Raw genomic sequence first — 14222 nt, 5'->3', positions numbered from 1 at the left:
GATTTATGGATTTCTCTAAATAACTAAAATCCATTCATAAAATGTCAAGATAATAGAATTCTTAATCCTGTAAGGATCAAAATAATTTGTCTCTTATTGACAAGTGAATGTCTTGAGTTCTAGTATGAAAAATTGAGAAATTATTGATTTATGAGTTAATCTGAAGACATTTTTAGTCTTTTTTGAAGAAATCACTAAAATCCATTCATAAAAAGTCAAAATAATGAAATTCATATTTCAGGAGTGCCTGTAAGTAACAAAATAATTTGGCTCTTATTGGCAAGTGAATATTTTGGATTCTAGTACTCAAAATTTTGAAATTATTGACTAATGGACTATTCTGAAGACTTTTTTAGTTTTCTTTGAAGACATCACTAAAATCCATTCATAAAAAGTCAAAATAATTAAATTCTTATTCCAGGAGTGCCTGTAAGGAAGAAAATAATTTGTCTCTTATTGGCAAGTGAATATCTTTGGATCTAATAGTCAAAATTCAGAAATTATTGATTAATGGACTACTATAAAGACTTTTTCAGTCCTTTTTTGAAAAAATAATTAAAATCCATTTACTAAAACGCCAGATAATCGAATTCTTATTCCAGGAGTGCGTGTAAGGGATAAAACACTTGGTGTCTTAGGTTTTAGTACTATAGGGATTTTTTTTTTTTAATATACACCTCTGGGAAATTTGCTACTCTAAGTGCGAAATCGGTTAATCATAACAACTAAGGAAAGAAAAACTTTCTTAAATATACCTCCGGTTCCGAAGAAACTTGCAAACTATAACTGGTCAAAATGCCATCGTTCCACTGATTCAAGTGGTCCATATGGCCCAATAGAAGCTGACGCGAAACACTCTTGGGATTCACCGGATACAACTTGATTTTCTGGTTCAGTTTGGCAACCGCTCTGGATACAATCTGGATTATTGTGGTTTTCCCAGAACTGGGCGGTCCAATTAAAGCCACGCCCATTCGTTGCTTCAGTTGCTTATAGAATTCCAAACATTTGTTTATCTAAGGGACAACCACATTGAAATATAACATTATCGTATCGGTTATGTTGCTTACCTGCTGTTCGTTAATTATCAGATTCAATTCCCGATAACACTCGACAATGATTTTCTTCAACGCATCATCGTGAACAGTTTCAGCGGGTACGCCCTTGAAAACATTCCCAATAATTTCGCTAAACTTGAGGGCATCGGAAAACGTTAATTTTGAGGATATGTCGGTTTTTAGAGTGCTGACGACTAGGGCGAACTCTTCTCCTTGATCCAGAGAGTTTCCCGATTTATTTTCCGATTGGTTGTGTTGTTTTATTGCGGCTTGACAGCCCGACAATATGCTTTTGATGGCTCTCAAACCCCAGTCGTAGTGCTGTTGTTTGCTCATCAGGTTTCTATAGGCAAAAGAATATGGAAGTTAGATTTTTGATACCACTATCCCACATTTCAAAAATCAAAATTAACCCCAATAGACATGGTACTCTTTTTTGCCAACCAATTCAATGGTGAATTTAGATTTTTGATATCACTTACCAATCTCCAATAATCACATGAATATTATATTCTTTAGTGCAAGCTAAATTGATTTCTTTAAGGTATTTGAGAGTAATTTAAAAAAATATTCCAGGCATTTAAAGCCATTTTTCTTACGTTCTATAGCTAGTGTAATTTAAAAAGTTTTTGAGGTACAATAATCGTTAATACCTCCAAATGTGGACTACGGAAAGCTACACCTGTGAGTGAAAGCCTGATGCAAGAACCTTAAAAAATTTCCTTAAAATATCTCAAAAAAATTAATAATTGACAAAATAATTGGTCATTACGAAAATAAGTGTGGGAAACCGAATTTTTTATTCAGAAAATCACACAATATCACAAAGTTTTGTATGTTTGGTTCATCCTCAGACATTACTTTTGATTTAAGTGAAAGAATTGTTAAACGATCTCAAACGGCTGCAAAGATATACTACAAAATGTGTAAGCAATGTGAATTTTGATTTTTTTCTTAAAAAGTTCAAATTGGCTGTTTACAAAAACGTTTGTAATTTTAGAAGTTTTTGAGGTACAAAAATCGTTACTACCTCAAACTGTGTACCTCGGATAGTTACATCTTCAACTAAAAACCTTATATAAAAATGTGAAACATTTTCAAAAATATCTCAAAAAATGTAAAAATTTGCCAAAAAAAGTTGGTGATTACAAAATTAAGTGTGGCAAAGTGAATTTTTCATTTAGAAAATCATGCTATATCACAATGTTTTGTACGTTTGGTTCATCCTCAGACAATGCTTTTGATATAAGTGAAAGAATTTTAAAAATATATCCAACAAGTACAAAAATACACTAAAAAATCTAAGTTCAATTGTAAAATTTTACTATTTTCTTCAAAGTATAGATTAGCTGTTTTACAAATACGCAAGTAATTTTAAAAGCTTTTGAGGTACAAAAATCGTTGATATTTCAAAATGTGCACTCCGGATAGTTACATCTTTGACTGAAAACCTTATATAAAAATCTGAAATATTTTCAATAATATCTGAAGAAATGTAAACTGTGACAAAGTATGTTAAATAAAAATGTACGGTATTTTTGAAATTCTGAGATTCTGATAAATGATTTAAACATAAACAATCAATTATTTTAAATGCCTGGAATATTTTATTCATTACTTGCTTGGAAGTTGCTTAAATATTTATATATATTTTTTTTAATTCTGCTTTTTAAATTTGACTATAACTAATAGGTGTCAATTTTTTTTACATATTTGAATTGCCTGGAATACTGCAGATTTCCAATTTTACTAAGAAGTTGATCGTAATTAGGAGCAAAAGATAGAAAGAAACAAATGTCCTACCTGGACATATCGAACACTTCAACGATCTTCTTGGCGATAACGTCCGCATACCGATATCCGTCACAGTGCAAACAAGTGCGAGCGATCTCTTCATGATCAGGATGGGTCATCACTATAGGCCTGAACAATTGTTTCAGATTATCAGGCAGTTTATTTCTGCCGCCGTATTCCGCTCCTGCTGGATTGAGAGTGACGAAAATCCCGCAATGTTTATCGATCCTAACCTGGAAATGATCGATTTCAATATTTACATCCCTGGATTGGCATCAATGTACTTGTTGGTCTCCCAGTTGGACAGCATCGACATTATTCTTAAGCCCGTCCTGGATAATGTGGATGTGCATCGAGATGGCGGATAAAGTGGTCTCGTCCAGACGGTTGAATTCGTCAAAACAACCCCACGCTCCCGTTTTCGCTAATCCTATTAGGATTCTCTCCATTGAGTTTGCATCAATTCCCTTTGAGAATTTTTAATTTAATTTATAGGAAGAGAGTAATCAAATAATATAATATACCTCATCGCAATTAAAAACCAACACTTGTCTGCCCAACATCGCACCCAAGGCTTTTACTGACTCCGTTTTACCTGTGCCCGCTGGACCATATGGGTTTCCTCCCAAACCCAAATGCATTGCCTGAAATAAAACGATAAATGAATAGGAAGTGAAGAGGGAAGACTTAAAAAAGGAATCATCAGTCCAGGAGTACAATTCCATAAAGAGCTTAATCTATTCAAGCGGAATTTCAGCCAGAACTGGTGAAACTTGGCTCTATGTCTAAAACTACTTTAGGTGAGAATCATTCGTCCTCTGAAGAACCCTAAAGAGGCATTCCAGAGTAATTGGAATACCGAATAACCTGGAAAGTCAACTGGACGATACATTTTCCAGACAATATTCTTGTAAAGCGATATGATTTGCACTCGTGATAGTTCTTTGATAAATTAGTGATCAAAAACCGATAGTCGTAAACCCTTTGATGTGCACACATCAGCTAGTAAATTTATATGGTGAAGTTCAGACCTAAGGTTCGTTTTTTACTATAGGAATTCCGTAGCCCTGCTTGCTGTAATTTAATTATGGAAAGGGAGACAACGAAGACAGATTCTTAAAGGCGATTCAAGAAGTGGTGGACAATTTCATCGAACAAATTTGAAAAAATGCAAAGATTGCTCCTTTATATTCATACAGGCTGTATCGGGCATCAAATGGCTACAGCTGACTTCCGAATAACTTCTAAAGTCAACAAGTTGTATGCCAAGAAAGACAAGATATAGCAAACACGTCAGGATCATCTTAGCTGACTGAGAAACCTTAGAATATGGCAGAATGTTCTTGGAAATAGCTGAAATTCTTATGTTGGACTGGAACTCTGAAAACTGACTGGAAAACTGACTCGAGAGGCAATATATTCGGTTAGGTTCTAATACAAGCACCAAGAGTATGCCAAAAGTGCCTCATTTCAAGCGAAAGATATAGCATATAATTCCTTTTGCAAATAATTGAAGGATCATCAAACATTCCCACTCAACCATCTTCTCTTACAGACATTTCTAAATCAAAATCAACCCTTAAAGGTACGTTTCAACGAATTCCATGTAAATTTCAATATATTCAACAGGAATTTCCTCCAGAACTAATAAAACTTGGCTCTCTGCTACTTTTGAACAATGATTAAGATGAAACTGTACCTTTTCTGTCTAGATTCTTCAGCTAAAAATCACTCGACCATTGAAGAACAACAATAAGCCATCCAATCAATATTCCTTTTTTAAAAAGAACAAATCCCAGAACCCTAAAGAGGCATTCCAGAGTTATTGGAATACCGAATAACCTGGAAAGGCGACTGAATGATCCATTTTCAAAACGATATTAATTGGAAGCGATATGATGAGTATTCGTGATCATACATGGATTAATCGCAGACACAAGAACCTGTGTATAGTGAAGTTCAGAGCTAAGGTTCTTTCTTCTCTACCGGAATTCTATGACCTGCTTGCTGTCATTTAACTAAGGAACATCGAACTAACGAATCCTGAAGAAATCTGTTCAATCAAAACTGAACAGACTTCAAAGACTAGTCTTTTACATCTCTCATATCTATATGACAGATGCAATTCTAAATTTGAATTGAAAAATATAATGATGTCAAATGAAAGCTTATTTATGTATTGTACTTGTTGTGAAAATATCATTGCAAATAGGAAAACCGTGTCAAATGCCTGTACCAATTCAACAAATACGCTTGAAGGGATGGCACATAATCAATCACTAAATCAAATTTCATTTTTACCTTTGCCTAGGTCAACCCCTCGTACGTCGGAGTCTATCAAGTTCTTGCGCCATAGGATTTGTTCGTATATGTAAGTCTACTTGGAGTGAAAACCTCATTAAAATGCCTGGAATGGTTTTTAATTTACAAAGATAGAAGTGAAATTAGTACAGAACAGATGACTTAGCTCAGTGAGTTTTGTAATTAAAAGGAATATTTTGGCAAGAAGTTTATCCTCGGGGAATCCTTTATAGCATCCTAAAAGAAACATGTAAATCCCACAATAACTTGTTGAGCCATCCTCAAGAGTGTCAACAAATATGCTGGCAGGGATGGTACCTGCATTGTGAATAGGAATGTGAGAGAGAATTAAGTATATCTCAGTTACTATTGATCTTATGACATTTTTTTAATATATGTATAATCTCTTTTGCAAATAATTGAAGCTTTTCTCTTACAGGCACTTCTTAGTCAAAAACAACCCTTAAAGGTACATTTCAACGAATTCCATATAAATCTCAAGATATTCAACAAGAATTTCATCCAGAACTGATAAAACTTGGCTCTCTGTTACTTTCAAACAAGGATTAAAAAAAAACTGTACCTTTTCTGTCTAGATACTTGAGCTGGGAGTAGTTCGACCACTGAAGAAGAACATTAAACCATACAATCAACATTCTTTTTTTAAATAAAACAAATCCCAGAACCTTAAAGAGGCATTCCAGAGAAATCGCTAATCCAAATAACCTGGAAAGGTGGCAGAATGATACATCTTTAAGGCGATATTGGTATGATGGGCACTCGTGACTGTACCTGTATTAATTAGTCATCAAATATCGACTGTTGTAAACGCTTCGATGTGTAATTTGGCTTCACTTGAACTTACTTGTGTGAGTGTTAAAAAGCAACGTTCCGTCAAAGGGGTCCTCACAAGTTTAGGGTCATTCCCCAAATATTCGTAGGAATAATTCATCCTGGCTTTTCCCATTTTAACTGTCACGTCGCCCACCGAATTGGCATAATACCTGAAAATTTATTGTCCATTTTGATGGTCATTTTAATGTTAAACAGGCCCACCTTAGCTGCTTCTGCCAAGTCCATTCCGACACTTTAGTAACGTTCCTATTTAATAATTCCTCCAGAACCCTTATGTGATGAATGGTATCTATTAAAAGGGATTTCAATTTAAGCTCCAGAGTGTTACTGACGTCTGAATTAAGTTCCAACGAACTAAGCTCGTTCAATTGGGCCTAAAATAGAATTATTAAGAAATGTTTTTATGTCTCATTCTAACATATGAAACCTTGTATTTTGCTAGTAAAGTGGTCAAACTCATACTGCTTAGAGCCTGTTCACATTTTAAAGTAAAAGAGATATTATCCGATAAACACAAAATTTGCGATGGATACTTTAGGGGATCTGGTGCTTGAGTTTCCCTTTGGCAATTCACCAGCAGTTCCTTCAAAGTTATTTGCATGACCTTCACTAACTCTCCTAACCATTCCTAAATAAATGAATTACTGAATCGATGGTAATACTTTAATATGTCAAGTCTACCTCAACAGGTCTTCTAATTGCCACTGGATGCCCTAATCTGACCTCCTCGCCTTGCAACGAGCACATGGCAACAATATTATCACCGGAAGTATCCAGTTTAACCGAGTGGATGCCAGCGAACAGTTTTCTCAAGTGGGTCTGGATCACTTGCTCCTTGCTTGATTGTCCTACGATTTCCAGGAGGTCATCGTCACTTAGGAATAAGAATCGCGAAAAAGCTTCTCTTTTTACCTAAAAAAGAATTAGCCTATAGACTTCATAGTTAACACTATTTTTTATGTTCTATGAATAACACTAATCTACTCACTTTCAAGAAATCATCCAAACTGTGTTGGCAACGTGTCAACTGCTCCAATATAGATTCCAATATGGCCTTAACGTTCGGATATTTGCAGATTTCTGTAACGCGGGTGTCCTTCTCGATGAACGTCATAATTTTACGGAAATCCTTATCCAATCGGTCGAACCGGACTTTTTCTTGGGCCAAGGTACCGCTCCCAAATATCGGTTCCAAATACAACCACCTTAAAGACCATCACAGTGTTATATTAATCTATTATAATGAGTAAAATTATAAATTAAATGAACCTTTTCTGAATTTGAGCTAAGGAGTTTAAATGGCCATTTAAGTTCTCCAGTTTTGTTTCCCAGGAGGTGGATTTTTCAGCGAAACTGTCGAAGGTGGAGGAATGTTTTAGGGATTGCAGTAAGATCTGGTGATCTCCTATCTGAAAATCAATTAATTGCTTGTTTACAGTCAGGTTTAAAGCGATAAGAATTAGACATGAAAGTTGGTCTCATATCCAGACATCATAGACGTAGTCAATTTAATATCATAAAAAAGTAACATTTTTAGGAAATCCAGAATATCACAAGAACACATTTTAAATGGCTTTTAATGCCTGGAAGAAATTCAATGGAGAATTCTTGGGCTGAAAATAAGTTTATATCAAAAATTTTGTCATTTAAGGCATCTTGGTTATTTTGGGTTTACAGTTAGTTAATGGTATAAAATTTGAGATTACCAATGAATTGTTTAAAAAAAAATAGTTCAAATTAAATACTTTATCGATGATATTATTTATATATTTGAAAGAATTCTTCCATCCTGCTGACTAGTGATTTTTGAATTAAGTATGAAAACATGACTTTGTTCCAATACTCTTCTACAATTACTTCTTGTAATTCTTAAACTGAGATAAGGATATATAAATGAGAATCCGGCTTTCCACCTATTGCCTATATCATGGTTTCATTTATTTAAAAGTGTTTGGATTATCTGGAAATTGTGTTTTTCTGGCTTGGTTTATCCAACTATACCAGATAATTAATTATACAAGTGTTTTGGATAAAATTCATCTAGAGAATGTTCTCAATCATTCGATAAAAAAATGCAATAATATTTGAAATAGTATGGAAGTTATAGGAAAAATGATTATAATTAAAATGTTAATATTTTGTTATAGGCATAGTTTGGAGTAATTAACTGCCTGGAATCTGTAATAAAGTCAAATAATTCTTCCAGGAGTTTTAAGTTATTTTCCAGGTATTTTTTTTTAAGTTTGTGGTAAAATGAGTTGATTGATATGACTGACTGCCTGGAATAAATACAAAATTCTTACAGGCAGTCGAATTTATGATTTACTTAGAGATTCTGGGAAAATCAAAGGATTAACTTGCTTAACTGCACAATAGCCAAATGTCTATATAAACAATTTCAAGTTGTAATAAATTATTCAGGGTTCCAGTTTATGAGACTAGAATCATACTTACAGCATTCAAAACATCCTTAAATTTCTTAACCAGCATCAGAGACTTCCCACGGGAATCTTGATGAGCAGCAAGCACGAACTTGGTCTGCGCCTCCCATTGGTCAATATCCTTTAGGGCCTGCCTTATAACGATTTCACTTGCCGCTTTCTTACATAAATCCTGCAACTGTTTGGCGCAACTTTTGATTTCTTCGTGTGCATTTAAAAAGTCTTTTAATAAAATCTGATCGGTAGCTTTTGGGGTCTGGTTCAACATGTGAAACAGGTCGTTCCAGTGTTTCTCGCTAAAATCCTCGCCCTTAACGTATTTTAACACTGGCACTATGTCCTTAAAGAAATGACCAAATTTTCGTTAAATATTGTAGTGTTGAGTTTCGCTTATTACCTTATAGTTTTGGAGTTCTTGTAAGATCACCGGGGCGTAGTCGGGTTTTGGTTTTATTGTGAATTTATCTTCCCAGGAATTAATGAAGTCCTCTAGCTCGTAATGTTTTTTCCTAAACACTATCCAATATTGACTGCCATACTTTTCAAAGTCTGTAAATAAAAGAAATATGTATATCGTGAGCATTAGGTTTTGACTTCATTAAGATACAACTTTATATCGGCAAAACACATAAAGGATAAATCGACCAATACTAGCAGTCAGGAAGGTAATATAATCAGCATAAAAATAAAACCACCACTACAGAATCTGGGCAACATCTATTGGCCTTGATAGAACAGGATCATAAGTTCATGAAGTAATATACCACGCTCTACACAATTAAAGGCCGTTGAGAAATTATATAATATTGCATGGGAATGTGCACTTTTTAACTACGCCATGTTGCTTTGTATAAAATAGAGTATTATGATCAAAGCGTGATTTACAGAGCACCAGTCTGTCTGGACGAAAGTTCTATTCGTTCCAGGCAGTTCAGTGCACTTAAGCAGGGAATGTAAGGAATGACAGGATCGAACTCAATTGCCTCGAAGTAATTTTTTATTTATTCCAGGCAAGTAAATACATTGGCAGAGCTTTTATGAGATAAACAGACCATCTGTCCCTAAAAACGTTGAAATAAGTATGCAATTATTTTACTAGAAGAATTTACGTTTCAAGTTTCAAGTCTCTAACTGTCTTAGGTTCAGAAATATAAGCATTTTGTCATTTTGAATTTAATTTTTTTTCCATTTCCAAGACTGTTTTTTTTTTTCACTTTTTTTTCTCATTTTATGAAAAAACGCTGAAATAGGTGTCCAATAATTTTATTAGAAGAATTTATACCCCAAATTTCAAGTGTCTACCTTTTTTAGGTTCAGAGATATGAGAATTTTGTCCAAAACTGTCTTTTAACTTGTTCTTTAATTTTTTTGTAAAAACCTTGAAATAGATAGCCAATCAACTGCCTGGACAAAAATGTCTAGTTTTCCAGGCAGTTCAGTGCCTTTAAGAAGCTTTTAGGGGCTGTAACAGGTTCAAACTCAACTGCCTGGAAGTAATTCTTTACTTATTCCAGGAAGTTAAGTACATTGGCTGCAGTGCATTCCAAGTTATCTTTCATTTTATTTCATCCATAGATACGCCTAAAATGTTTATTTAAATGTTTGTTAATAAACTAGAAACACTGTTGTTATCATATGCCAATATGTATTTAGATATGGCACCTATAGGTGCAATGCTAGACACTTAAGGACACAATCTTTTAGGCAGTTATTTAAAGTCAAAAGTTTAATACTTATTTTACTGTAGAAACTTTTATATTGACTTCCAAAGGTTTTGAGTATATTGCAGATGAATAATACTTATCTTGTTTTTCTTCTAAATGATTCGTTAATTTTCAGTTTATTTTTCAATTAATCCGTATGTCAGATCACGATCTTATGAAATATCCATTTTACCATTTCTTTTTTAAAACCTATACTAATTGAATAAAAAAAGTGCCTAATTCTTCCCGGAATGTTATCAAAAAAAAGGCATTTATACCCGAACATTTTCATATCAGAATGATTATTTTACGTGAAAAACTATGCGAGTTAAAAGCAATTATGTCGGACAAGGTTTTTGACCCATTAACGAACATTTTTGGGCATAACTTAGAAGCCACTTAGAATATTCAAATACATCTTTTAGACTCGGATAATGAAGTTCCTGAGGATGGATTCGAGGATAAAAACATGATTTTGGGTTAAGGATTGGAGTAGTAAAGGCTGCTTTTGTTGGGCTATTTTTTTTCGCAAATTTCTCGACAAAACTTCGGTATTTTTGTTAAATTTCTACGAAAGAATTGGAATATACTTAAAAGAGTTTTATCTAAAAAAAGGGGCTTTAATTTCCAAACATTTTCATATCAGAGCGATTTTTCTACCTCAAAAACCTTCTGAGTTAGAAAGTCATATTCAGTCAAGCAAAAACCAAGAGCTCTACAGATTTTAAGCTTTCAAAGGCATATTACACCATTAAAATTATTCATTAGAAGACATTTTTGGGCATAATTTAGGAACCGCTGGGAATAGTTCAACAATTTTTCTACAGAAATATAAAAAGTTTCCTAACGATGGAGTTAAGGGTAAAACCATTATTTTCGGTTAAGGATGACTATAATTAGGGCAGTTTTGGTTACGGCATTTCTTCGCCAATTTTTTTTTTTTTAGGATTGCCACTATTTCTTAGATAGTTTTTACGAAATAATTGATATATTCTTCTAAGTGGGTTTAAGTCCTAAAAACGCAATTTATTGCCCAATAAGTGTTCAAAAGAACGTTTCTTGTACCTCAAAAACTTACTGAGTTAGAGGCAATTTTATCCATCAAGGTTCATAGTTACACACTTTGAAATTCTTTTTCTTTTCACTAACATAGAAGAGTTTCTGAGGTCCAATTTGAGACTAAAACCTAATTTTGGGTTAAATATTTAAGTAGTTTAGGACCATTTTTTATAACGACCATAACTTAGAACTCACTTGTAATACTTTCATTCTTATTACAGATTCATATAAAAGAGTGCAGTGCCATTAAGCAGCTTTCCAATTGCCTGGACGAAATTTACTAATTCTTCCAGGTAATTAAGTACATATAACCAGCTTATGAGTTAGTTACATCATAACTGAATCCAACTTAACTGCCTGGGAGTAACTATTTATTTATAACTTTTAAGTGAGAAACAGTGTTCCAATCCCAAATTAAATTTAATTCTCCTTAAAGCAAAACTATAGTAAGCACTGTACCAGTGTTAAACTCCTCAAACAGCTTCCAGGACTCCTCCTCTTCCTTTAAAGCCTTCTCCACTTCCTCCGCTATAGCAATATCCGGCTTCTCCAGACTAAACTTGTCATAGTTCAAGCTAAAAGTACTGTTATAAAATTTTTCTTATCACAAGAGGATCTTTCGCTTACTTTAAACAATTCCGTTTCTCCACTATCACACTCCATTCCTTCCGTTTGGTCTTGATTTCTTGAAACAATTTATTCACGCCTTCAATAGTTTTAGTGTTCGTATCGAATGAGTTATGATTGCTGCTTATTTGACTCCATTTCGCTTCAAATCGTTCGATTTCTTTCAGTACGTTCTCCTGTTCGATGTTCAGGGATGTTTTAATCGTTTCCATCTTAAAAGCAGTGGAATTGTGGCGTGTTAAGGTGATTATGATGGAGTTTATGTTACCTGTTTTGCCATAATATGTTGATGGTTATTAATTAAACTGCCCAACCTTTCCCATGCTCCTTTTAACCGATTCACTGAGTCGACTTGTTCTCTGGACCAGCTGGCTAAGGTTTGGGATTTGTTTAGCATTTCTTTGAAGGTAGTTTCCATCTGAAAAGGTCAATTTATTTACTTCTCGACAGAATTCATTTACATTGGAATTATAAAAATATAAAAAAATACATCCAAATTTGCTCCAATTTATGTCACTTAATATCGAGAATTTGTGACAGTGGGTTCATGGATAAATGAAGGTATATAAAGGAAAGGGAAAACTGTTTTTGTTGCTAATTAGAAGCAATTTTCTTGATACTTTTTAAATGTATTTTTAGTATTTGTTTTAAGTTCCTGAAGAGTTATTGATACTAAAGGACTTTTGAACACTGTTGGGGTACTTCTCTAACTGAACCTATTTCTTTATTGAGTTGGAAAAACTGAATAAATTTCCTCATAAAAAGCAATTGATTTACTGCCTGGGAGTATGTAAGAAATCGTCAACTGTTTAAAGTAGTAATGGATATTTCTTGATTACATAATTACATATTTTTCAAATATTTCCATGCATTGGAGATATTTCAATGAATGCCTGAAATATTTTTCAAAAATACCTAGAAAGGTCTAAAAATGACCTCAACTGCTTGAAATATGCCTTAAGATGTACCAAAAACTGCATTAAAGAGTTAAAAATTCTTATATTCTTCCAGGCAACTGTTGGTTTATTCCAGGCAGTTGAAGTATAATCATATTTATATTAAAAGTCATAACTGGGCTTAAATAAGACGGTGCACTTATTTTGCTTTTAACGAAATTGTCTATGAATTATGTGTACAAATTTTCAAAATGATATCTGGTCAATTTTTTGAGTTATGAATTTTTTGTGAAATAAATAGAAAAAAAAATGAATATTTTCAAAAAATATTTTTTTTCTCAAATTCTGGCCCGAATTTCGAAAAACGCTGAAATAGGTGTCCAATGAAATTGTCCATAGATCATGTGTACGAATTTTCAAAATGATATCTGGTCAATTCTTTGAGTTATGAAGTTTGTGTCGAATAAATAGAAAAAAAAAATCGATATTTTTGAAAAATATTTTTTTTCTCAAATTCTTGTACGAATTTCGAAAAACGCTGAAATAGGTGTCCAACGAAATCGTCCACGGAATATGTGTACAAATTTTCAAAATGATATCTGGTCAATTTATTGAGTTATGAATTTTTTGTCGAATAAATTGAAAAAAAAAATCAATATTTTCAAAAAATATTTTTTTCTCAAATTCTGGCCCGAATTTGGAAAAACGATGAAATAGGTGTCCAATGAAATTGTCCATGGATTATGTGTACAAATTTTCAAAACGATATCTGGTCAATTTTTTGAGTTATGAACTTTTTGTCGAATAAATAGAAAAAAAAAATGAATATTTTCAAAAATTATTTTTTTTCTCAAATTCTGGCACGAATTTGGAAAAACGCTGAAATAGGTGTCCAACGGAATTGTCCATTGATTATGTGTACAAATTTTCAAAATGATATCTAGTCAATTTTTTGAGTTATGAATTTTTTGTCGAATAAATTGAAAAAAAAATGAATATTTTCAAAAAATTTTTTTTTTCTCAAATTCTGGCCCGAATTTGGAAAAACGCTGAAATAGGTGTCCAATGAAATTGTCCATGGATTATGTGTACAAATTTTCCAAACGATATCTGGTCAATTTTTTGAGTTATGAACTTTTTGTCGAATAAATAGAAAAAAAAATGAATATTTTCAAAAAATATTTTTTTTCTCAAATTCTGGCACGAATTTGAAAAAACGCTGAAATAGGTGTCCAATGAAATTGTCCATGGACTATGTGTACAAATTTTCAAAACGATATCTGGTCAATTTTTTGAGTTATGAACTTTTTGTCGAATAAATAGAAAAAAAAAATGAATATTTTCAAAAATTATTTTTTTTCTCAAATTCTGGCACGAATTTGGAAAAACGCTGAAATAGGTGTCCAACGGAATTGTCCATTGATTATGTGTACAAATTTTCAAAATGATATCTAGTCAATTTTTTGAGTTATGAATTTTTTGTCGAAT

The 14222-nt window shown here is 33.0% G+C and overlaps 1 protein-coding gene across 1 annotated transcript in view; it reads right to left on the bottom strand.

Moving 5' to 3' along the window:
• Positions 1-725: 725 nt before the first annotated feature.
• The window catches only part of LOC126744755 (cytoplasmic dynein 2 heavy chain 1-like), a 42126-nt gene continuing 28629 nt past the window's right edge, over positions 726-14222 (bottom strand). The window contains exons 15-30 of the mRNA XM_050452309.1: positions 12107-12256; positions 11839-12050; positions 11671-11786; positions 8847-8998; positions 8463-8789; positions 7278-7417; positions 6997-7213; positions 6690-6920; positions 6436-6636; positions 6210-6382; positions 6019-6157; positions 3377-3496; positions 3137-3319; positions 2862-3085; positions 1071-1401; positions 726-1016 (exon numbers count right to left, since the gene is read on the bottom strand). Of these exons, the coding sequence (XP_050308266.1) occupies positions 726-1016; positions 1071-1401; positions 2862-3085; positions 3137-3319; positions 3377-3496; positions 6019-6157; positions 6210-6382; positions 6436-6636; positions 6690-6920; positions 6997-7213; positions 7278-7417; positions 8463-8789; positions 8847-8998; positions 11671-11786; positions 11839-12050; positions 12107-12256 (3207 nt within the window). The remainder of the gene's footprint in view (positions 1017-1070; positions 1402-2861; positions 3086-3136; positions 3320-3376; positions 3497-6018; positions 6158-6209; positions 6383-6435; positions 6637-6689; positions 6921-6996; positions 7214-7277; positions 7418-8462; positions 8790-8846; positions 8999-11670; positions 11787-11838; positions 12051-12106; positions 12257-14222) is intronic.

The sequence above is a fragment of the Anthonomus grandis genome, chromosome 14 (assembly GCF_022605725.1).
Source record: "Anthonomus grandis grandis chromosome 14, icAntGran1.3, whole genome shotgun sequence".
NCBI lineage: Eukaryota > Metazoa > Arthropoda > Insecta > Coleoptera > Curculionidae > Anthonomus > Anthonomus grandis.
Note: the sequence above shows the minus strand (reverse complement) of the source record. Positions and strands in the feature narration are given on the sequence as shown.